This window comes from Mobula hypostoma, chromosome 30 (genome assembly GCF_963921235.1).
Source record: "Mobula hypostoma chromosome 30, sMobHyp1.1, whole genome shotgun sequence".
Taxonomy (NCBI): Eukaryota; Metazoa; Chordata; class Chondrichthyes; order Myliobatiformes; family Myliobatidae; genus Mobula; species Mobula hypostoma.
Window position 1 is genome coordinate 13332899 of NC_086126.1, and position 25519 is coordinate 13358417.

At 50.9% G+C, this 25519-nt stretch overlaps 1 protein-coding gene across 6 annotated transcripts; it reads left to right on the top strand.

Moving 5' to 3' along the window:
- Positions 1–634: 634 nt before the first annotated feature.
- On the top strand, positions 635–22416 carry nudt22 (nudix (nucleoside diphosphate linked moiety X)-type motif 22). 6 transcript variants are annotated; one of them, XM_063036395.1, is made up of 6 exons: positions 635–705; positions 8813–9327; positions 11200–11307; positions 16251–16348; positions 19623–19716; positions 20978–22416. In XM_063036395.1, exons 2-6 carry the CDS (start codon positions 8860–8862, stop codon positions 21080–21082), a joined length of 873 nt encoding a protein of 290 aa, XP_062892465.1. In that variant the 5' UTR covers positions 635–705; positions 8813–8859; the 3' UTR covers positions 21083–22416. The 6 variants fall into 6 exon arrangements, with proteins under 6 accessions (XP_062892465.1, XP_062892462.1, XP_062892464.1 ...); XM_063036392.1 differs by lacking the exon at positions 635–705 and adding an exon at positions 759–1234; XM_063036394.1 differs by lacking the exon at positions 635–705 and adding an exon at positions 1265–1510.
- The last annotated feature ends 3103 nt before the right edge of the window (positions 22417–25519 follow it).

The window sequence follows — 25519 nt, forward strand, 5'->3', positions numbered from 1 at the left end:
GAATGAGAGGGTGGATGAGTTGGCAAAGAGGGCGTTAAAGGAAGAAAATGTGGAAATGCACATTAGTATTAGTAAAGCAGAGGTTAAGTGTGTAATCCGGGAAAAAGTCAACCAAATGTGGCAAGAAAGATGGGACAGGGAGGGGAAAGGGAGGCATTTATATCAAATACAAAAGAGTGTTGCAGTTACTAGGGTAGGTAATGGAAACAGAAGAGAGGAAATTGTGTGGACTAGGTTAAGGCTGGGGCACTGTACATTAAACAAAACATTGAAAATGATAGGGAAACACCAGACAGGATTGTGTGAGGACTGTCAGGAAGAGGAGTCAGTAGAACATGTAGTTTTGTGTTGCAGGAAGTATGGGATACAGAGAGAGATGATGAGAAATAAATTAAGGGAGTTGGGGATGCAGGAATTCACATTAAAAGGGTTGCTGGGCATGGGTGAGAGAGCACAAGTCCGGGTATTTTTAGCATTTTTAAGGGGTACAGGGGTTTTTTATAGAATATGAGGAATAAACAGGAATAGGATACTAGGATGGTCAAAGATGGGAGGGTGAAGTGTAGGGGTGTGTGTGTGTGTGAGATTGGGTGAAGGGATTTAGAATGTATGTCTAGTGCACATTCTGGAGCAGAGGGTGGCGGTAATGCACCATTAAGCTGGATACCAACCGCCGTAAACAAGATACAGACAGACAGCCCGCCGGTAAGCATTTGAAAAGGGGAGAGCTACGGCTTCCTTGTGTCACTGTGCACCCTGCGGCGAGTTTTAAAGGGGCCGCCGTTGCCCCCGCCTCCTTTCGGCCTGGGAGGTTCCCTGACCTCGGAATAAAACGGCGCTCCTAGGCGGAGGCAGACCCCGCTTGAGCTCAACGGTGGAGCCGGCGGACGATGTTGACGGCACATCACAGTGGCGGTGAAGGCTGCAGAACTGGAGCCGGGGGGGGGGTGGGGTAGTCTTCCCACCGGACCTTGACCCAAAATCTGTCCCCTATGCAACAAAGCCACAGACAGGCATTGAGGGAGAAATATCATGCCCGACTACTATCAGCACTCAGCAGCGACGGGCCGAACAGCCGCCTCCTCCCGAGTTCGAGCGCTCGGCCGCTACATGGAGCCCGCTGGACCAATAGTAACTGAGGTGGCACTCTGACTTCCGCTTTGTGAAATTCGCCCCGTCCCGGAATCAGTTTTCGGGCGCATTTATCAACGACGGCCGCTGAATAAGGGTCACGGTGAGAGTTTGTTACTCCCCATTCTACAGGGTGGGATGTGTTCTGTGGAATGTGATACATTGTTACGCCGCGTTCTATGGAATGAGATACATTGTTACACCGCGTTCTATCGAATGAGATACATTGTTACACCGCGTTCTATCGAATGAGATACATTGTTACACCGCGTTCCGCCCAATGAGATACATTGTTACGCCGCGTTTTATGGAATGAGATACATTGTTACACCGCGTTCTACGGGCTGAGGCGGTGTTCCCTCGGAAGCCGGCCTCCTAGGTAAGACCGTCTCACTGAGCCCCTGTGAAGCAGGATGTACTGTATATCACTGGCTGGCTAAAATGGTGGCCACGCGTAGTGACAGGAGCTGGTCTCCTGCTCGCTTGTGCTGTCGATGGCCCACATTATTAAGGTAAGTTCTATTCCCCCCACCCGTCAGAATTTCACTGTAGTGTGTTCGTTCGTTCTCGTTCTCCCTCCCCCCCCATCTGCTGCTCTGTATCGAATCTGATTCCTCCTTCAGCCCTTTACCATCCCCACCCATCCCTTCCTTTCAACTTCATTCCCCCCCCCCCGCCTCACCTGGCTTCACCCATCACTTTCAAGGGAAAAAAAACTGGAAATCTAAAGCAACACACCCACTAAAATGCTGGAGGAACTCAGCAGGCCAGGTAGCGTCAATGGAAAAGAGTGTATTCATTACATTGTTGCTCTCCAACAGGACAAGTTCCAATTTCGCAACATAACTGTTGCGCCAATGAGAAATGGGAGCAGTCGGAGGCCATTTGGCCCGTCGAGTTTCTCTACCACTTCATCGCTGCTGATCCATTCCCCACCCCCTTAGCCCAGGTCCCCACCGTATGTCATTGCCAATAAACCTGATTCTGATCCAGAGCACAGAACTGTACAGCAGCAGGCCCTTCAACCCGCAGTGCATGTACCTTCCACAAAGCCAATTTACAGCCTGCTCTGTCGGAGCCATGGGGCTTCACACCAGCAAGGAATTCCATGCACCCTGAAGTGGAAAGTGTGTCATAGAACCATGCAATACAGAAACAGGCCCTTTGGCCCATCTAGTCCATGCTGAATTATTACACTGCCTACTTCCATCGAACTGCACTGGGACCATAGCCCTCCACCCCCCTCCCATCCGTGTACCCATCCAAACTTCTCTTAAATGTTGAAATCGAGCTCGCACGCACCACTTCTGCTGGCAGCTCAATCCCACATTCTCACCACCCTCTGAGTGAAGAAGTTTCCGCTCGTGTTCCCCGTAAACTTTTCACCTTTCACCCTTAACCCATGATCTCTGGTTGTAGTCCCACCCAAGCACAGTGGAAAAAGCCTGCTTGCATTTACCCTATTTATACCCCTCATGATTTTGTATACCTCTATCAAATCCCCTCTCAATCTTCTATGTTCTAAAAAGTGCAGTCCTAATGTATTCAAACTTTAACAAACAATAACTTTCCCTATAACTCAGATCCTCAAGTCCCAGCATCATCCTTGTCAATTTTCTCTGCACTTCTTCAATCTTACTGACGTCTTTCCGGAGGGCTAGAAAATTGCAAGTGTCACTTCACTCTTTAAAAGGGGAGGGAGGCAGAAGAAAGGAAATTAATGGCCGGTTAATAGCCTGACTTCAATGTTGGCAAGATGTTAGAGTCTATTATTAAGGATGGGATTTTGGGGCAGTTGGAGGCACGTGACAAAATAGGCGAAGTCCACGTAGTTTCCTGAAGGAGAAACCTTGCCTGGCAAATCTGTTGGAATTCTTTGAAGAAACAACAACAGAGAATCGGCTGATGTTGTGCGCTTGGACTTTCAGAAGGCCTTTGACAAGGTGCCACACATGAGGCTGCTTAACAAGTTACAAGCCCATGGGATTACAGGGAAGTTACCAGCATGGATAGAGCATTGACTGTGTGGCAGGAGGCAAAGAGTGGGAATAAACGGAGCCTTTTCTAGTTGCCTGCCAGTGACTAGTGGTGCGCCACGGGGGTTGGTGTTGGGCTTTTGATTAGTAAGGGCACCGAACGGCAGGAGAAGAGGGTTGAAATCAGCCATGATGGAACAGCAGAGACTCGATGGGCCGAGTGGCGTAATTCTTCCCCAATATCTTCTGGTCTGCTTCCTCAGGAGACTGGAAGGAACTCGGTGGGTCTCCGTCAACCCTTGCTAATTTTTTTACTGAAGCACCACAGAGCATCCTGTCTGGATGGATTACAGCTTGGTAGGGAAACTGCTTTGCCCGTGACCATAAAAACATAGAAACATGGAAAACCTACAGCACAATACAGGCCCTTCAGCCCACAAAGCTGTGCCAAACATGTCCCTACCTACCTCAGAACTATCTAGGCTTACCCACAGCCCTCTATTTTTTAAAGCTCCATGTACCTATCCAGGAGTCTCTTAAAAGACCCTGTCATATCCACCTCCACCACTGTCACTGGCAGCCCATTCCACGCACTCACCACTCTGCGTTTTTTAAATTACCCCGTCATCTCCTCCGTACCTACTTCCAAGCACCTTAAAACTGTGCCCTCTCGTGCTGGCCATTTCAGCCCTGGGGAAAAGCCACTGACTATCCACATGATCAACATTATCTTAAACACCTCTATCAGGTCACCTCTCATCCTTCGTCACTAAAGGAGAAAAGACCGAGTTCACACAACCTATTCTCATAAGGCATGCTCCTCAATCCAGGCAACATCCTTGTAAATCTCCTCTGCACCCTCTCTATGGTTTCCACGTCTGTCCTGTAGTGAGGCGACCAGAAGTGAGCAGGTGAGCAGTGAGCAAGTGGGGTCTGACCAGGGTCCTATATAGCTGCAACATTACCTCTCGGCTCTTGATCTCAATCCCAGGTTGATGAAGGTACGCTTTCTTAACCACAGAGTCAACCTGCGCAGCAGCTTTGAGTGTCCTATGGACTCAGACCCCAAGATCCCTCTAATCTGCCACACTTCCAGGAGTCTTACCATTAATGCTATATTCTGCCATCATATTTGACCGACCAAAATGAACCACCTCACACTTATCTGGGTTGAAACCACTTCTCAACCCAGTTTAACATCCTATCAATGTCCCATTGTAACCTCTGACAGCCCTCCACACTATCCACAACACCTCCAACCTTTGTGTCATCAGTAAATTTACTAACCCATCCCTCCACTTCCTCATCCAGGTCATTTATAAAAATCACAAAGAGTAGGGGTCCTAGAACAGATCCCTGAGGCACACCACTGGTCACCAGCCTCCATGCAGAATATGACCCGTCTACAACCACTCTTTGCCTTCTGTGGGCAAACCAATTCTGAATCCACAAAGCAATGTCCCCTTGGACCCCATGCCTCCTTACTTTCTCAGTAAGCCTTGCATGGGGTACCTTATCAAATGCCTTGCTAAAATCCATATACACTACATCTACAGCTCTACCTTCATCAATGTGTTTAGTCACATCCTCAAAAAATTCAATCAGGCTTGAAAGGCACGACCTGCCTTTGACAAAGCCAAGCTGACTACTCCTAATCATATTATGCCTTTCCAAATGTTCATAAACCCTGCCTCTCAGGATCTTCTCCATCAACTTACCAACCACTGAAGTAAGACTCACTGGCCGAAAGCTGCAGAGAGTTGCGGGCACGGCTCAGCACATCCCAGGAACCAGCCTCCCCTCCGTGGACTCTCTCCTCAGTACATCTACCAGTGTAATCCAAAACCTCACCCACCCTGGGACTCCTCTTTTCTCCCCCTCCCGCTGAGCAGAAGATAGAAAAGTCCAAAAGCACTTACCGCTGGGCTCGAGGACAGCTTCTACCCTGCTGATATCAGACACTTGAACAGAGCCCTTGTATGATCAGATAGATTCTTGGCCTCAGGATCTACCTTGTATGTTTACCTTCATTGCACTTCCTCTGCTGCTGTTACACTTTATTCTGCATTGCTACTGTTATACCTTGTTCTACCTTGATACTCTGTGATAATTTGAGATATTTTAATCTCGTATACATGTCAAGCCCTGCTCTTTACTTCACCCTCTTTCCCCTCTCCCAGTTTCACCTACCACTTGCATTTCTTGCTCCCCTCCCTCCAGTGCTCCTCCCCCCTTCCCTTTCTACCATGCTCTTCTGTCCCCTCTTGTCAGATTCCCCCTTTCTCCGGCCCTGTATCTCTTTCACCAATTGACTTCCCAGCTCTTTACTTCACCCCCTCCCCTCTCCTGGTTCCACCTATCACCTACCACCTTGTACTCCTTCCTGCTCACTCCCCACCTTCTTGCCCTGACTTGTCCTCTTCCTTCTTAGTCCTGACAAAGGGTCTCGGCCTGAAACGTCGACTGTCCCCTTGTTTCTGCGGGTGCTGCCTGGCCCGTTGAGTTCTTCCCGTGTTTTGTGTGTGTGTGTGTGTTCTCTAATGAATTGACCTGCATGAACAGAATTCAAACTTTTCAATCTTTTCCCTGTACCTTGGCACAGTGATGACCGTAGATAAGTTTCAATTCCGAATCTACCTACTATTGTCACACGTGCCGCAGTTTGAGTGGGGGCACTTTATTTCCGCATGCCGTCCGTACAGACCAGTGTATTGGCGCAGGGGGGAAGGGAGGAGCGGCAACAAGAGGCAGAATAGAGTGTCATGGTTGCGGAGGATGCAGGAAAAGTGCAAGGCAATAACGCGTCCCCATTCTCGTCCTCCCCAAATGATCTCAGAACGCCTTGAACCATGTCAGTCCTCTAGTGCCAAGAAGAGGCCCGCCCTCAGGGTGGGGGAGCAATGCCTGGGGAACAATAGACAATAGGTGCAGGAGTAGGCCATTCAGCCCTTCGAGCCAGCACCGCCATTCACTGTGATCATGGCTGATCATCCACAATCAGTACCCTTTTCCTGCCTTCTCCCCGTATCCCTTCACTCCACTATCTTTAAGAACTACCAACCCGATGGCATGAATATAAATTACTCCATATAACCATATAACAATTACAGCACAGAAACAGGCCATCTCGGCCCTTCTAGTCCATGCCGAACGCTTACTCTCACTTAGTCCCATCTACCCGCACTCAGCCCATAACCCTCCATTCCTTTCCTATACCTATCCTTTTTTTTTTAAAAAGGACAGATTTTTAAATATCAGATCACTTCACAATCACTATTGAAGGAAAACATACCCAGATTCACCAGTTTGCCCTTGTATTTAAAGTCACGCATCCTTGGAAACATTTTAGTAAATCTTTTCCTAATTCTTCTCAAATGTGAAGATTGGATCCTGGTTTCATTATGATCACCTTACATGTTCATCTTTCTTTCAGGATTCCTGATACTTTTTCAGCCCATTTCTCCATTATATCCATATTTAATTCTGTCTCGAATTGTATCTTCTTTCTACTTACTCTTCCTGTTTCTCACCATTAAATGTCACTCCTTAAATTAAACTCCTTCCGGTGAACAAATTCCACCCCCATCTCCCTTCCTCTCTTCTTCACTCTGACCTTTTACCTCTTCTCACCTGCCTATTACCTCCCCCCGGGTCACCTCTTCCCCTTTCTCCTCTGGTCCACTCCCTTCTCCTATCAGATCCCTTCTTCTCCAGCCCTTGACCTTTCCCGCCCACCTGGCTTCACCTATCACCTTCTAGTAAGTATACATCCCCTCCTGCCCCACCTTGTTATTCTGGCGTCTTCCTCTTTCCATCTCAGTCCTGACTTCAGCCCAAAACGTCGACTGTGTATTCATTTCCACGGATGCTGCCTGACCTGCTGGGTTCCTCCTGCTATTTGTGTGTGTTTGTGTGTTACTCTGAAATACCTCTGTTAGCTGTCGTCTCTACATGTTCTTTTCTCCTCGGCTACCTGGGCACAGACATACCCACCAAACGTTGCCAGGCTGGGAGCTGCCCTCGTCTCCACTGTGGGCTGTGAGGAGGGAGGAAGCAGTTGACCTAAGCTCATCGTCAACAGCCAGGGTCCTCTACCCTTGGCTGGTCTATCGAGTTCTCCCCACCTTTGAAGCTCCTTCCTCTCCCCGTGCCCCCTGCCCGTCCCTCCTCCTTCCACAGCCGGGGTTTGGGAACGTCTGTGGCAGAGTTGAAAAGCGGTTTGCTGCACCCTTCAATCACGTACACTTTAATCTATATTGAGGCTCAGAGAGAATTTAAGTTGCATGCCTTTCTATTGCTGGGGGTGGGGGGAGACTGTCTGAAATGCAGTTTTGTGGGGAAACTAGATTTCTACCGGTGAAGCATCTTCCTGCAAGCTGAAGAGTAGTCCCACAGCCACTCCCACATTCACTTTGCCCCGATATGGCCTCCGGCCTCTTTGTAGAGATTTGTTTTTTTGGTTTTGGTCTATTATTCGCCCACGTACCCAGATAGAGTGAGAAGATTGTCTTTCCCCCGTTCATACAGGTCAAATCATCACACAGTGCATGGTAAAGCAGTAACAATTCAGAACAAAGTATAACAGCGACAGAGAGAGTGCAGGTAAACGATGAAGTGCAAGATCATAATGAGGTGGATCATGAGGCCAACAGTCTGTCTTCTCATGCAAAAGGTCTGTTCAAGAGTTTGATAACAACAGGGTGAAGCTGTCCTGGTGGTACGTGCTTTTGTATCCCCTGTCCGATGGGAGGAAGAAGAAGAGAGAATGTCTGGGGTGGTTAAGGTCTTTGTGTTGGGCATGTGGCCAAGTGGTTAAGGCATTCGTCTGGTGATCTGAAGGTCGCTAGTTTGAGCCTCAGCTGTGGCAGCGTGTTTGTGCCCTTGAGCAAGGCACTTAACTATACATTGCTCTGGTGTCTGTGCAAGGAGAGTCGCCCCACACAGACTTCCAATCAGTGCCTTGTGAAGGCTGATTTATACTTGTGTGTCAACACGACGCCGTAACCTACGCAAGTGGCCTATGCGCGTTGTGAGCATTTAAACTTGTGCGTTGGTGTGTCCGCGTCGCTCTGCAATTCGGGCACACACCTACCCGCGCAGGGCTTCATGGTCATGGTAGTCTTTCTCGGGGTAAACAAGTTTAAAGCGAGCATCTTTTTTCGTAAAAGCGAAATGCGCCCTCCATAATTTCGGAGGTCTGTAAAGCTTTATGGAAAGCATTGCAGCCAGAGTTCCTTCCCTGTCCTTCAGTCAGCCAATGGGAAGCTATTGCAGCGTAGGAGGAAATGCGATGCTACCAAGCGGACCAATCATAGTTGTTGCGGTCTGCGTTGCCGCAACGTGTAGTTACATTGTGGGAGAGGTGCGCGTCAGGCTACAGCGTAGGGATCCGCGTAGGCTCTGCATAGGGTTCGTGGCGTAAGTACGGCGTTCTGTTGACGCACAAGTATAAATCAGCCTTAAGGCACGAAAATGCCTGACGCGGGCCTCTCATGGTCCTGATTCGACGTTCCCTCCCCCTCCCCTTGATTCAGCGGGCAGTGAGACGGAATCCGTGCAGGGGACGCTGGTAAACCAGGTTCGGGACAGCCTTGAGATGCTGTCTGAGGTTGAAAGGTTGCTTGGGCACTGTTAGTACATGGTAGGACAGGCCGGAGGGGCCAATTGGCCGCCCGACTGTAACTCTCTCTCTGTTTCTGTTTCAGTTCCAGCCGTGCCCCCACCCCCTCCGGATGTCTCGGAGTTGAGCGCGATGGATCCCGACATCAGCGTGGAGCTGCAGATCCCCTCGCCGGCCGAGCTGACCCAGGAGCACGTGCGGGCCGAGCTGGCCCCGGCCTACAACCGCCGGCCCCTCCCGGGCCACGAGGCCAGCATCGCGGAGACCTGGGAGGAGCGGCGGCGCCGGCAGCCCTGGCTCTTCGACGGCGCCAAGTTCCGCTTCCACTCGGCCGAGCTGCGGGCCGGGGGGCTTCTGCTGCGGCTGGGCCTCACCTCCTACCGGGACTACCTGGGCACCAACTGGTCGGTGCAGGCCCCCGCGCTGCGGCGGCAGGGCCTGGCGGACTGGGGCGACAGCCAGGCCTACCTGGCCGAGCCCCTGGGCGTCGGGGCCGTGCTCTGCACCGCCGACGACCACTTCGTCTTCCTCAGGAGGAGCGACCGGGTGGCTGAGGCGTCGGGTCTGCTGGACATCCCGGGCGGGCACCCCGAGCCCAAGGTAGGCACATCACCCGTGCAGGGCGCAGGCGTGCGTCTGGCCTTCCCCGCCGACCGGCAGAGACGGCACTGAGAACTATCGACGTACTGGGCGGCGTTTTGTGGCAGAAATTAGTATAAGTTTCACTAAATAATTCGCGCAAATTGAGGACTGTTCAGAAATCTGATGGCGGAGGGGACGAAGCGGTTCTTAAAAAGTTGTGTTGAACCTTTAGGCTCCTGTACCTCCTCTCCAGTAGCAGCAAAGACAGGAGGGTCTGTACACACCGGCTGTGTGGTGAAAAAAGCACAACAGCGCCCCTTTCACCTCAGACAGTTGAGGAAGTTTGGCACGAGTCCCCAAATCCTACGGACTTACTCCAGGGGCACAATTGAGAACATCCTGACTGGCTGCATCACTGCCTGGTACGGGAACTGTACCTCCCTTAATCGCAGGACCCTGCAGAGAGTGGTGCGGACAGCCCAGCGCATCTGTAGATGTGAAATTCAGGACATCTACAAAGACAGGTGTGTAAAAAGGGCCCGAAGGATCATTAGGGACCTGAGTCACCCCAACCACAAACTGTTCCAGCTGCTACCACCCGGGAAACGGTACCGCAGCATAAAAGCCAGGACCAACAGGCTCCGGGACAGCTTCTTCCACCAGGCCACCAGACTGATTAATTCACGCTGACACAATTGTATTTCTATGTTATATTGACTGTCCTGTTGTACATAATCTTTATTACAAATTACTGTAAACTGCACATTGCACATTTAGACGGGGATGTAACGTAAAGATTTTTAATCCTCGTGTATGTGAAGGATGTAAGAAATAGTCAATTCTATTCAATTCCTACCGATCAATAATCGACAAAAAACATGAATTACAGTAAGTATATATATTAAATAGTTAAGTTAAAATTAGTGCAAAAACAGAACTTAAAAAGTAGTGAGGTAGTGTTCATGAGTTCAATGTCCATTCAGAAATCGGACGGCAGAGGGGAAGGAGCTGTTCCTGAATCGTTGAGTGTGTGTCTTCAGACTCCTGTACCTCCTCCCTGATGGTAGCAATGAGAAGAGGGCATGTCCTGGGTGATGGGGATCCTTAATGATGGACGCTGCCTTTCTGAAGCACCGCTCCTTGAAGATGTCCTGGATACTACGGAGGCTGGTGCCCATGATGGAACTGACTGAGTTTACAACTCTCTGCAGCTTACTTCGATCCTGTGCAGTAGCCCTCCATCCCCCCCATACCAGACGGTGATACAGGCAGTCAGAATGCTCTCCACGTACAGCTGTAGAAATTTGTGATTGTCTTTGGTGACGTAACAATTCTCCTAAAACTCCTAATGAAATATAACCGCTCTCTTGCCTCCTTTGTAGCTGCATGGATATGTTGGGTGCAGGACAGATCCTCAGAGATGTTGACACCCAAGAACTTGAAATTGCTCACTGTCTCCACTTTTCTGTGTGTGTGTGTGTGTCTGTCTGTCTGTGAATGTGTGTGTAAGAGTGTTTGTGTGAGTTTGTGTATCAGTGTCTGTGAATGTGTGTGTGTCTCTCTTTCTGTGTCTGTGAATGAGTATGTGTGAGTGTTTCTGTGAATCTGTGTGTAAGAGTGTTTGTGTGTGAGTTTGTGTGTATCAGTGTCTGTTTCTGTGAGTCTGTGAATGTGTGTGTTTCACTCTGTGTGTGCGTGCCTGTCTGTTTCTACGAGTGCCTATGTCTGTGTGTGTTTTTCTGTACTATTTCCTTGTATGTATTAATTATGAATAAATATACTTTTGAACTGTAACCGAAGGAAAGGTCAAGTGGCCCCCTCCTCTGTGATTTACAGAGGGTGCCCCCACCCTGGTAGGCACATTGACCGCACGCTTTACCTCCTCTACAGGCTGCTGCGGGCGACGTACCGGAGGAATCGATCCGGCTGGAGCACTTGTCGGCTGAGCTGGTCGTTCGGGAGCTCTTTGCCTCCGTTCTGGGAGAGATTCGCGACGAGGTACTGCTCTGGGCGCGGCTCGCCGACAGTTCGGCCCCTTCCCGAGGTGCTGGCCCGCCCCCCAGTCTCATCAAAGCTGAGTTTATTGGTATTTGCCCCAGCGCGGGTATGCGCGGCTGCACCGAGAGACGTACCTGCAGCAGCATCGCGGGCACGGGGCACCTGATACGTAGTGTTCACAATAATTAAACATAAAGTCTGCACCATATGTTTGCAAGAAAACAGAATTAGGACCAAAAAAAAACACATCCTCTATGCAGAGCCATGTACCATTGATTTTGATCCAAAACTCAAAAGGAAGTGGGAGACAGAAGAATGAGGGGGGGATCTCATTGAAACCGACTGAATACTGGCCCAGGTGGAACGGATGTGGAGAGGAGCAACACTCACAACACGCTGGAGGAACTCAGCAGGTCGGGCAGCATCCATGGAAACGATGAGTTGACGTTTCAGGCCAGAACCTTTCGTCAGGACTGTAGAGGGAAGGGGCAGAGGCCCTATATAGAAGGTGGGGGGAGGGTGGGAAGGAGAAGGCTGGTAGGTTCCAGGTGAAAAACCAGTAAGGGGAAAGATAAAGGGGTGGGGGAGGTGATAGGCAGGAAAGGTGAAGGAGGAATAGGGGAAAACACAATGGGTAGTAGAAGGAGGTGGAACCATAAGGGAGGTGATAGGCAGCTGGGGGAGGGAGCAGAGTGACATAGGGATGGGGCAGGGAGGGAATTACTGGAAGTTGAAGAATTCTATGTTCATACCGAGGGGCTGGAGACTACCTAGACGGTATATGCGGTGTTGCTCCTCCAACCTGAGTTTAGCCTCATCATGGCAGTAGAGGAGGCCACGTATGGACATATCTGAAGAGGATGTGGAGAGGACGTTTCCAATAGTGGGAGAGCCTGGGACCAGAGGACACAGCCTCAGAATAAAAGGGCGTCCCTTTAGTGAAAGGGTGGAATTCAGAAGAACGAGGGGGGAATCTCATTAAAGCCTATCGAATGTTGAAAGACCTCAACAGAGTGGATGAAGAGAGGATGCTTCCCATGGTGGGGGAGTCTAAGACCAGAGGACACAGCCTCAGACTAGAGGGGTGTCCATTTAGGACGGAGATGAGGAGGAATTTCTTTAGCCAGAGAGTGGTGAATCTGTGGAATTTGTTGCCACAGGCAGCTGTGGAGGCAAAGTCAGACAGAGGTTGTCAGATTCGTGATTGGTCATGGCATGAAGGGATATGGGGAGAAGGCAGGAGATTGGGGCTGAGAGGGAAAATAGATCAGCCATGATAAAATGGTGGAGCAGATTTGATGGGCCGAATGGCCTAATTTTTCTTCTATATCCTGTGGTCTAAACCGGAATAAGGTTGGGGAGGGGAAGGTGTACAAGGTGGCGGGTAACACTGGACAACAAGTTTTTTTTTAAAGTGTGTCCTTGGAAAATTTTTCTGGTTATGATAGAGTGCTTGAAGATGAACACAAATATAATTTCAGACTACTTATATCACGCAGGAATTTGGAGAAACAAAAAGTTAACTTTTGTTGAATATAATGTGTTTAATAGCATGGCGGTGCAATAGTTCGGCTAAGCCAGGAATGTTTTGTTGCTGGTTTTCATTTGCACTGGGTGTCTGAGGCTTCTTGCTTAAGTGTCCAACAATAATCAGCCAGCACTGATGGATTCCAGTTGCCCTGATACCGTTTCTCTGTGACCACAAAAGTTATAAGTGAAACCAGTCCTGATGAAGAGTCTCTGCCTGAAACGTCAACTGTTTATCCCCCTCCGCGGATGCTGCCTGACCTGAGTTCCCCCAGCATTTTGTGTGTGTTGCTCTGAATTTCCAGCAGCATGTCTGTGCTCAGGAGATATTTGCGTGCCGTTCTGCACAGGTACGTTCCGATGAGACAGGGAAAGGATGGTAGGGTGCGGGAACCGAGGTGTACAAAGGCTGTTGTAAATCTAGTCAAGAAGAAAAGAAAAGCTTACAAAAGGTTTTTAAAAAAACTAGGTAATGATGGAGACCTAGAAAATTATAACGCTAGCAGTAAGGAGCTTAAGAATGAAATTAGAGCCAGAAGGGGCCATGAGAAGGCCTTGGCAGACAGGATTAAGGAAAACCCCAAGGCATTCTACAAGTATGTGAAGAGCAAAAGGATAAGAGGTGAGAGAGTAGGACCAATCAAGTGTGACAATGGAAAAGTGTGTATGGAACCGGAGATGGCAGAGATACTTAATGAATACTTTGCTTCACTATTCACTACAGAAGAGGATCTTGGCGCTTGTAGGGATGACTTACAGCAGATTGAAAGCTTTGAGCATATAGGCATTAAGAAAGAGGATGTGCTGGAGCTTTTGGAAAACATCAAGTTGGATAAGTCTCCAGGACTGGACGAGATGTACCCCAGGCTACTGTGGGAAGCGAGGGAGGAGATTACTGAGCCTCTGGCAATGATCTTTGCTTCATTAATGGGGACGGTAGAGGTTCTGGAGGGTTGGAGGGTTGCGGATGTTGTTCCCTTATTCAAGAAAGGGAGTGGAGATAGCCCAGGAAATTACAGTCTTATTTCAGTGGTTGGTAAGTTGATTGAAAAGATCCTGAGAGGCAGGATTTATGAACACTTGGAGAGGCATAATATGATTAGGAATAGTCAGTATGGCTTTGTCAAAGGCAGGTCATGTCTTACAAGCTTGATTAAATTTTTTGAGGATGTGACAAAACACATTGCTGAAGGTAGAGCCGTAGATGTAGTGTATATGGATTTCAGCAAGGCATTTGATAAGGTACCCCATGCAAGGCTTATTGAGAAAGTAAGGAGGCATGGGACCCAAGGGGACCTTGCTTTGTGAATCTAGAACTGGCTTGCCCACAGAAGGCAAAGAGTGGTTGTAGACAGGTCAAATTCTGCGTTGATGTCGGTGACCAGTGGTGTGCCTCAGGGATCTGTTCCGGGACCCCTACTCTTTGTGATTTTTATAAATGATCTGGATGAGGATGGGTTAGTAAATTTGCAGATGACACAAAGGTTGAGGGTGTTGTGGATAGTGTGGAGGGCTGTCAGAGGTCACAGCAGGACATTGATAGGATGGAAAAACTGGGCTGAGAAGTGGCAGATGGAGTTCAACGCAGATAAGTGTGAGGTGGTGCATTTTGGTAGGTCAAATATGATGGCGGAATATAATATTAATGGTAAGACTCTTGGCAGTGTGGAGGATCAGAGATCATAGGACACTCAGAGCTGCTGCGCAGGTTGACTCTGTGGTTAAGAAGATATACGGTGCATTGGCGTTCATCAACCATGCGATTGAGTTTAGGAGCCGAGAGGTAATGTTACAGCTATATAGGACCCTGGTCAGACCCCATTTGGAGTACTGTGCTCAGTTCTGGTCGCCTCACTACAGGAAGGATGTGGAAACCATAGAAAGGGTGCAGAGGAGATTTACAAGGATGTTGCCTGGATTGGGGAGCATGCCTTATGGGAATAGGTTGAGTGAACTCGGCCTTTTCTCCTTGGAGCGACGGAGGATGAGAGGTGACCTGATAGAGGTGTATAAGAAGATGAGAGGCATTGATCGTGTGGATAGTCAGAGGCTTTTCCCCAGGGCTGAAATGGCTAACATGAGAGGGCATAGTTTTAAGGTGCTGGGGAGTAGGTACAGGGGAGATGTCAGGGGTAAGTTTTTTACTCAGAGTGGTGGGTGTGTGGAATGGGCTGCCGGCGACGGTGGTGGAGGTGGATACGATAGGGTCTTTCAAGAGACTCCTGGACAGGTACATGGAGCTTAGAAAAATAGAGGGCTGCGGGTAACCCGAGGTAATTTCTAAGGTAAGGACATGTTCGGCACAGCTTTGTGGGCCGAAGGGCCTGAATTGTGCTGCAGGTTTCCTATGTTTCTTAAAAAAAACATTTTAGTGCACATTGATCTAGTGTGGCTAAACTGTGGTGACCGGTGTTTTTTCTTGTTGGTTCATTTGAGTGGGGGGGAGGGAGGTGTAATGGATGGTTAATGGTTGCCATGGATTCGGTAGGCCAAGGGGCCTGTTTTCGAGCTTTATCCAATCAACTGTAAGACATAGGAGCAGAATTAGGCCATCTGGCCCATCGAGTCTGCTCCACCATTCAATCATGGCTGATCCTCTTTTTTTCTCCTCAACCCCAATTCCCGGCCCTCTCCCCGTAACCGTTGATGCCATGTCCAATCAAGAACTGATCAATCTCTGCCTTAAATACACCCAATGACCTGGCCTCCACAGCTGCACGTGGCAACAAATTCACCACCCCCTGGCTAAAGAATGCTGAAGGAACTCAGCAGGCCGGACGGCAAAGAGCAAGCAGTCGACCCTTCCCTTTCCTCTCTCCCCTCGACGGGATGTATTTGTTCAGGGGGATCTGGGTGTCGTTGGGTACATTTAAAGCAGAGAAGTGATAGGTCCCTGATCAGTCAGGGCATCAAAGGTTACGGAGAGGATGGGGTTGAGGGGGGGGAAGTAAATCGGGCATGATGGAGTGGTAGAGAAGACGTGATGGGCCGAATGGCCTAATTCTACCCCTGTATCTTGTGTCTGGTTGCCATTTGGGGTAATAACACTGATATAAGATAGAGAAACATTTATACATTAGAAATAATCTTCTGTTGTGTTATGCATGAGAGCTGCGGTCAAAGAGAAAGTGGGTCTGTAATGTTGTTTGCTTCATACCCCCCTCCTCCCCCTCCCCCTTCTCCCCCCTTCTCCCCCCTCCCCCCTCTCTCTCCCCCCTCTCTCTCCCCCTCTCTCTCCCCCTCTCTCTCCCCCTCTCTCTCCCCCTCTCTCTCCCCCTCTCTCTCCCCCCTCTCTCTCCCCCTCTCTCTCCCCCTCTCTCTCCCCCCCTCTCTCTCCCCCTCTCTCTCCCCTCCCTTTTCCCCCCTCCCCCTCCCCACTCACCCTCTCCCCTCTCCCCCTCTCCCCGCCTCTCCAGGTTAACATCCCCTTGGACAGTTTAAGCAGACCCATGCTGCTGGGAATTGTGCGGAACAACAGGAGTGCCGGGAGAGCCAGTGCAGAGTTCTACGTCAGGTACGGGCACGTCTCTCTTCTGAATATTGTATTTCCACTCCCCACACCCCTCCTTGCCACACGGGGTCAGGGTGGGGGAATGATCAGGTACAGTCATCAAAGTCCCAATGCCTACTGATCCCATTTTTAAAGAGAAAGTTTTAAAGATCAGCTTTACTTCTCACTTATACATCAAAACATATGGCGAACTGTGTTGTCTTTGCGTCACTGACTAACACGAGTCTAACATAATGTTAGTCTGTCCCTGGCCCCGCCATGTGTGAAATCTCTTGTTTGTGTGGATGCTGTTCCCCCATTACAAATCAGTACCACGAAATAACAGCAGGTTAGTAAAGAAAAGGGCCCATTCTAATGAAACAGTCTAACATGCACGTTGAAGCTCACAGTTTCCCTTCCGCTGGTCCTCCATCGATTTCCCCAGGCTTCGTTGACTCCCAGCCCCAGTCCAAGTCCATCCCGTCCTGCTGGCTACAACCTCTCCTTTCTGGCATGTTCTCTCTTCATCCCTCGCCGAACAAAAGACGCAGATCACCTCGCTCTCAGGCACACAACAAGAAAAAACACTCCCTCCATTGGACGGCGCACATTCCGAAGCCCCCGTTATCTCTAGCCATAACCCAAACTCTGCTGCTACAGGAAAACCATGACATTAGCAGTGCATCTACAGAAAAACCATTAATTTAGCAGTGAAACCTTTCCCAAGGTGTTACAATAACATAGCATGCCCACAAGTTAATAACCCTAACCTGTACGTCTTTGGACTGTGGGAGGAAACCGGAGCACCCGGAGGAAACACACACAGTCACAGGGAGAACGTACAAACTCCCTACAGGCAGCATCGGGAATTGAACCTGGGTCACTGGCGCTGTAAAGTGTTTTGCTGACCGCTACACTACCTTATTCTCATCAGCTGTTCCCCTGCCTCATTTCTACCCCTCACTGACACACCGGGGGGGGGGGGGGAGACAGGCGGCCAATTAACCTGCCGACCCCACATGCCACTGAAGGAATTGGGAGTCCTTGTGTAGGATTCCCTGGAGCTTAATTTGCAGGTTGAGTTGGTGGTGAGGAATGTGATGTTAGCATTCATTTCGAGAGGACTAGAATATAAAAGCGAGGATGTAATGCTGAGCCTTTATAAAGCACCAGTGAGGCCTCACTTGGATTATTGTGAGCAGTTTTGGGCCCCTTATCTTAGAAAGGATATGCCGAAACTGAAGAGGGTTCAAAGGAAGTTCACGAAAATGATTCCAGGATTGAATGGCTTGTCATATGAAGGGCGTTTGATGGTTCTGGGCCTGTGTTCACTGGAATTCAGAAGAGTGAGAGGTAACCACATTGAAACCTATCGAATGGTGAAAGGCCTTGTTAGAGTGGATGTGGAGAGGATGTTTTCTATGGAGGGGGAGTCTAAGACCAGAGGACACAGCCTCAGAATAGAGGGACGTCCATTTAGAATGGAGATGAGGAATTTATTTTGCCAGAGAGTGGTGAATCTGTGGAATTCGTTGTCACAGGAGGCTACAGAGGCCAAGTCGCCGAGTATATGAGGTTGATAGATTCTTGATTGATGGAGGCATGAAGGGATACGAGGAGAAGGCAGGAGATTGGGGCTGAGAGGGAAAACAGATCAGCCAGGATGAAATGGTGGAGCAGATTCGATGGGCCAAATGGCCTAATTCTGCTCCTATATCTAATGGTGTGGAAGGAAACCCACCTGGCCACAGAGAATGTGCAAACGAGAGGGAGAGAGAGAGAGATGGAGATGCATCTCTACCAGGGGAGGTGTGAGGTGCTCCTTCCCTCCGCTAGCCTGCGGGTCACCCTTGGGCAAGGTGTAGAACCTGCTTAGCCCCCCGATCAGGGTCACGGGAAACCATGGGAGCAGGTGGTGGACAGTCGTACGAGCAGCCGGTGCAGACCACAAGTCCTGGTTATGCGACCACTGACGCCAGACAGACAGTCTCTGAAGAGTATTGATAGTGGCTACAGGGCCACCCATCTTGTAAAGACTCACACTGCCCAGAAGAAGGCGATGGCAAACCATGTGCCAAGAGCAATCATGGTCATGGGTTGTCCACGTCATATGATGTGGCACATAATGATGATGTCATATGAGCTGACACATAAAGATGATGTCACACAACACTGCACCTAACCAAGGAACTAATCTCACCCCCATTCTCCTGCCTTCTCCCCGTAATCCTTGACGCCCTGACTAATCAAGAACCGATCAATCTCTGCTTTAAATATACCCAGTGGATTGTCCACCACGACCATCCATGGCAATGAATTCCACAGATTCACCACCCTCTGGCTAAAGAAATTCCTCCCCATCTCTATTATAAAGAGAAATCCGTGTGTTCTGAGACTCTTTCCTCTAGTGCTAGACTCTCCCACATTAGGAAACATTCTCTCCACGTCCACTAGGCCTTTCAATATTCAATGAGATTCCACCCCCAGCTGCTCATTCTTCTAAACTCTAGCGAGGACAGGCCCAGGTGCTCAAATGCTCATTGCATGTTAACCTTTTCACTCCCGACATCATTCTCAAGACCCCCCCCCTCCCCCCACCGACGCCAGCACCTCCTTTCCGAGATAGGGGGCCCAAAACTGCTCTCAATACTCCCAAGTGCGCCCTGCCCGGTGCCTTACAAAACCTCAGCTGAATTGCTTTTCGTTCCCCGCCCCCCCAACACCCGTGAAGTATCTCCAAGCATGCTGGGTTCCAACAGCTGGGAGTTAGAAGAGCGGGAGGTACTCGATCGAATCTGAAGACCCAGGGGTCGGGTCGAAGTCGGGTTTACTGTCATCTGCACAAGTGCGAGTCCGCATGACTGGAATGGAGGCAGCACCCCAGGCAGATGGCCTCAGATGTACAACGTTCCCAAGAAAAAAACACAAACACAGACATGATTTTTACATCAGGATTATACAAAGAAAGATCTAGAACCCCCCCAAAAAAATGAAGTCCAGCGTTCTGAAGATTGGTCACTGAGGTGGTGGTTAGGGTGGTGTGGCCGGTCGGTTCGAGAACCGAGCGGCTGAAGAAGGGAGGTCGCTGCTCCTGGACCCGGGGGTGGGGGACTTTGGACGTCCTGCCCGATGGGAGCTGTGAGAAGGTGGCCCCGCCCAGATTTTCGGCGGAGGGTGTCTCCTCCTGTAGACCCTGTGGGGGAGAGAGGAGGGGGCGTGCCGCGATGTATCGGTGGGGGGGGGCCCGAGTCCGCCACTCTCTCCGGCCTCACACCTTCCTGCGTGTTCCTCCGGACAGGTGCAGGCTGACCTCGGAGGAGGTGAGGCAGCGTTATCTGATCGGTGGCCCGGAGGCTCAGGAATCGACCAACATCGTCTTCATCAGCCGCCAGGTAACCGGCATCCCCTTCTCCAGCTAGCTGGCGGTGTCGTTCCCAGAATCGGGCAAACACCGTCAAATTTCTGGTTTTGTGCAAGACAGTTTCTTTAAAAAAATACTCTGACTACAAGTAGAGTTAGGCCATTCAGTCTGTTGAAAGGTACAGTAATAAATCAATTAATAGTTACAAAAGAGGGACAGTGAGGTAGTGTTGATGGATTCATGGACCGTTCAGAAATCTGGTGGCGGAGGGGAAGAAGCTGTTCTTAAAATGTTGAGTGTGTGTCTTCAGGCTCCTGTTACCTCCCCCCTGATGGTAGCAATGCAAAGAGGAAGGGTCCCCTGTTTCAGATGGGGAGAGGGTGCCCCCCCACCCCCCCCAAGTCCCTGATGGTAAGGGGTGTCCCCCTGTCCCAGACCATAAGGGACCTAGGAACTGCAGTTAGGTCTTGGACTCAAAGTCCAGTGAAGTAAAACTTGATAATCTGGCAAAATTGGGACCTGGCCAGACTAGAGTGTTTTCTGAACTATCGAATGTTTAAAACTTCTGAAACTTTTAAAAATTCAGGTTGATTTTGAGATGTCAATTTCTATTCTACAAAATTTCCCAGTGAACCTGGCGGGTTTAATAGTGGGGAGGGAGGGTTCCCAGCGAGTTGGGTTGGACTTGTTTATTATCACATGACGTTGGGACAGAGTGGGAAAAACTCGATCACGGGAGCCGTCCGGACGGATCACGCCGTGCTGAGGCAGGGAGAAGGTGACGGTGGAGAAGAGAGCGCTACGGTCACAGAGGGAGTGAGGCGCGGGCAGAGGGGGGCGGGGCCGTGACAAAGTAGACGGGGAGTTCACCTTTAGCGTGGGAGAAGTTGGTTCGTGGAGAGAGACTGCGTTTGCAGTATGTTCTCCCGGGCATTTGTATCCTCCGTCGGAGGGAAGAGGGGAGAATGTCCGGGGGGAGAGGGCCCTTTCCCCCACCCTGTACACACTCACACACACACTTACACCTTCCCGTGACTGGATAGCTGCGAGTTCGAGCCTAGTGGAGTTCCCAGTGAGGGAGGAAGTGTGGGGCGGTGGGACCCCGAGTTCCGCTCTCGCTGATGAGCTGTTTAACCAGAATCCCGGGGTGAAGGTGATCACTCTGGTGGGGGTGGAGGGGAGGGATGGTCCTTTGAGTGACTCCAGTCCAACACTTCAGTCCCTCAGCCGCCGTCACTGAATTTTCCAGGCCCGGCCGTGATCAGCACACTGACGTTTTTCTCTCTCCACAGGACGTCCTGGCGCTCGAGGAGGACGCGAGCAGGTGGCAGGAGCTGTGCCCGTCGGCCAAGGGAGGCGTCAAGCTGTACTCGCTGGTCCACACGAAGCTCGGCTGAATGAGAGGCTTGGACACTGGGGGCGGGGGGTGGTGGTGAAGTCCGTGGGGGCTTCTCTGGGTGGGGTCCTCTGACGTGCCTGTCTCTCTGTGTGTGTCTCTCACACTCTTGCCCACCCACCGCCGTCCACGGAACCTGTCACCAACCAACCACCCCCTGCCCCTGGATCCAGAGGGACCACGGGGTGACGGAGCTGTTGGCGAATGGGTGGATCTGGTGGAAAAGGGGCAATTCTGACAGGTTCCCTCGCCGAGGGAGATCTGGTATTGGTTTAAAAAGAAACGCTTCTGTATCGCGCCTCGAACAGACGGGTGTTACTTGCATTTTGCGTCGGGCCCGGCAGCCACTGTCCTGAGCCGGCGGACACGCAGTCTCCTCTGCGTTAGTCATGGGGCACGGGGACAGGCCCATCAGCCCATCGAGTCCCTGCTGGCCATCGTGTACCTATCCCGTTATCCACAGTCCTGATTCACGGGCTTGTCCAAGTACTGCGTAAATGACATGTTCCGTCATTCATGATGACAGGGGGATGAGGCCATTCGGCCCATTGAGTCCAGCCCAGCTCTCGGAGATTCTTCCCCCCCCTCCACCCCCACTAGCTGATTCTCTGTACATTTCACATTGACACGTTTAAAGATTAGGTTTAACGTACAGGGAAACGTATCGGTTTGTGTCGGCGACCGGCACAGGCTGAGGATGTGCTGGGGGCTACCCCCACCCAGTGTGCTCTCTCTCCCCACCTGCCCGCCCTCTCTCACTCTCACTGCTGGGGTGGGCAGGATCGACCCGCACCCCACCAGGTCCCTGGGGCTGACGGACAGCGGCCCTCCCAGCCGCGCCAGCGTTCCACTGGCTGTCCTTTCGGCAGGAGCTCCCTGCGCTACTGATGCCCCCTTGTCACATTGCAGCGGCCCCTGGTGAGGGGCGCCCACCTCCCCTCTGGGGTTTGTCGGTCCCATTCTTCAGGGGGCAGAGAGAGGCAGGATAAGGGTGGGGGGGGGAAGCAGGAGAATGGGTTTGAGGGGAAAAATAAATCAGCCGTGATGGGATGGCGGAGCAGACCCGATGGGCCGAATGGCCGAATGTGCTCCTGTTTCTCGCGGAGTTAAACATGGCACATGGTGTGGGGGGGGTGGGGGGAAGATACTCGGAGCTCGTTGACATTGCGGTGGTGGTAAGGGAACCCAGGAGCACGTTCGCTGGGTGCAACGGATGAGCAGGGGTGTGCCCGAGACTCGATTCAGGCCTCTGGGAGTTGCTGCCGACCAGGCCCCACCCGGTTACCACGGCAAGGACTGAGCGGGAGACCCGGTTTGAAAGCTAAGCAGACACGAATCAGGTGGGGTGGGGGGGGGGGGACTTCAGAGGAAGCGGGATGAAGGGGGGGAGTTGGGGTGTGCATAAATTAACATAAATTGTGCATAAATCAGACTAAAGAATAGACATAACAGTGTTCGTACACGTTGAGAGGAAAAGAAAGTCAGAATGAAGTAGTGTTAGGATTTTTTTCTTCTGGTCGGTTCAAGAGGGGTTGAATCTTGAGCTTTGGGTCTTCGGGCTTCGGATGGCACCCTCCTGAGGGACCACCTCTTCCAGAGGCCCTCCAGCGGCCCGCAGCTCCACTATACAGGTTCGTAAACTCAGCCAACTCCACCATTGAGGTCACCTGCAGAAGGAGGTGCCTCAAACAGGCAGCGTCCATCATTACGGACCCCCACCACCCAGGACATGCCCTCTTCTCATTGCTACCATCAGGGAGGAGGTACAGGAGCCTGAAGGCACACACACTCAGTGTTTTGGGAACAGATTCTTCCCCTCCGTCATCAGATTTCTGGACAGACAATGAACACTACCTCACTAATTTTGCTCTCTTTTCGCACCAATTATATAAAATTTCAATTGTAATTTATGCTATATCTTGTGTATTGTGTTGGCGCGTGGCCAAGTGGTTAAGGCGTTCGTCTAGTGATCTGAAGGTCGCTAGTTCGAGCCTTGGCTGAGGCAGCGCATTGTGTCCTTGAGCAAGGCACTTAACCACACATTGCTCTGCGACGACACCGGTGCCAAGCTGTATGGGTTCTAGTGCCCTTCCCTTGGACAACATCGGTGGCGTGGAGAGGGGAGACTTGCAGCATGGGCAACTGCCGGTCTTCCATACAACCTCGCCCAGGCCTGCGCCCTGGAAACCTTCCAAGGTCTCATGAGACTTAACAGATGCCTATATGTGTATTGTACTATGCTGCTGGAACAAAACGACAAACTTCACGACATGACAGTGACAATAAACCTGATTATGATTGCGGGGGAAAGCCGTACACAGGTTGGAATTGGCTGAGTCCCACCTCTCTCCCCGGGGAAACCCCCACCCCCGTGCTCGCAGGGAGAGCATGCAAACTCGGTGCACGCAGGCGGACAGTGTCGGAGGCCAGGATCGAACCAGGCTCGCTCTGGAGATGGGGTGTGGCAGCCGACAGCCTGCCCTCTGCTGGAGATGTGTGGTAATGACGCCGAAGCCACCTCTTCCAGGCACGGCATTGCCCAAGCTGGGGTGAAAAGTAGGAGAGCTGGAAGGGGACGAGGGAAGGCCTTGGCGAGTGGGATTGAGGAAAGCACAATTGTGCAGGACAGAGTGCGGGAAGGACCAGTCAGGGATAATAGAGGAAAGGTGTGCCTGGAGTCAGAGGAGGTAGGGGAGGGTCCTGACTGCAAACTTTGCTTCGGTATTCACCGGGGGGGGGCACCGAGGGGTAGGGTTGATGGGCTGGTTAAGGTGTGCTGGCCTCCGTTCGTCGGGCTTTTGAGGTACACCGCGGCTCTGTAAATCTCTGGTTCGGTCACACTTGGGAGTATTGTGTTCAGTCCTGTTCGGACGTGAAAGCTTTGAGGAGGGTGCGGAGATTTTCCAGGACTCCCATTCCAATGTGTTGGTCCGTGGCCTCCTCCTGTGCCCAGGTGAGGCCACCCTCAGGGTGGAGGACAACACCTTCTATTCCATCTGGGTAGCCTCCAACACGATTGCATGAGCATTGACTTCTCCTGATGAACAAATTTGCTCCCCCTCTTCCTCCATTCCCCACTCTGACCCGTTACTACTTTGCACCTGCCTATTACTTCCCCCTGGGTCCCCTCCTGCCCCCCCCACCCCCTTTCTGCTCTCTTATCAGCTCCTCCTCTTCCCTTTGCCTTTTCCACCCTCCTGGCCTCACCGATCACCTCCCGACTCGCCTCTTCCCCTCTCCTTTTCATTCTGGCAACTTACTTCCCACTTCCTTCTCAGTCCTGAAGAAGGGCCTCGGCCCGAAACGTCGACTTCTCCGCGGATGCTGTCCGACCTAATGAGTTCCTCCGGCATTTTGTGTGTGCTGCGCGGTCCTCTAACAACATTTCATTTTGGATTTGCAGCACCACCCTCCACGATGTCCATCAGCACAGGGGCACCGCCAGGCGGTGTGCTTGGCCCCTGCTCTACTCTCCCTACACCTACGACTGCGGCTGAACACAGCTCCAACGCCGTATACAAGTTTGCTGACGATACCACTGCTGTGGGCCGGCTCAGAGGTGGTGATGAATCAGTGTACAGGAGGGAGAGTGAAAATCTGGCCGAGTGGTGTCACAACAACGAACTCTCACTCAGTGTCAGCAAGACCAAGGAGCTGATCCTAGACTTCAGGAGAGGCAAACCCGTCAATGAGCCAGTTCTCATCAGAGGTGGAGAGGATCAGCAACTTTAAATTGCTGGGTGTTATTATTTCAGAGCATCTGTTCTGGACCCAGCACGTAAGTGCAATTACAAAGAAAGCACGGCAGCACCTCTACCTCCTCAGGAGTCTGCGGAGATCTGGCACGATATCTAAAACTTTGACATACGTGTGGTGGAGGGTGTATCGACTGGCTGCATCACAGCCTGGTACCGGAACACCAATCCCTTTGAACAGAAAATCCTACTAAAGGTAGTGGATTCGGCCCAGTCCATCACGGGTAAAGCCCTCCCAACCATTGAGCACATCTACATGAAACGCTGTCATAGGAAAGCAGCATCCATCATCAGAGACCCCCACCACCCAGGCCGTGCTCTCCTCTCGCTGCTGCCATCAGGTAGAAGGTACAAGAGTCTCAGGACTCGCACCACCAGGTTCAGGAACAGTTGCTACCCCTGAACCATCAGGATCTCGAACAAAAGGGGACAACTACACTCATTTATTGAGATGCCCCCACAACCAATGATCTCACTTTAAGGACTCTTTATCTCATGTTCTCGTTATTTATTGATATTTGCATTTGCACAGTTTGTTGTCTTCTGCACTCTGGTTGATCTTTCATTGATCCCGTTTACAGTTACTATTCTATAGATTTGCTGGGTATACCCGCAGGAAAATTAATCTCAGGGTGACATTTATGTGCTGCGATAATAAAATTTACTTTGAACTTTGAACTTTG

What these genes read in the sequence shown, in the direction of transcription:
- nudt22 (XM_063036395.1), top strand. Translation starts at nt 8,860, where the DNA reads ATGGATCCCGACATCAGCGTGGAGCTGCAGATCCCCTCGCCGGCCGAG. An exon ending in TGGGAGAGATTCGCGACGAG is followed by an intron (nt 11,308 to 16,250) that starts GTACTGCTCTGG and finishes CCGCCTCTCCAG; the next exon opens with GTTAACATCCCCTTGGACAG. An exon ending in TCGTCTTCATCAGCCGCCAG is followed by an intron (nt 19,717 to 20,977) that starts GTAACCGGCATC and finishes CTCTCTCCACAG; the next exon opens with GACGTCCTGGCGCTCGAGGA.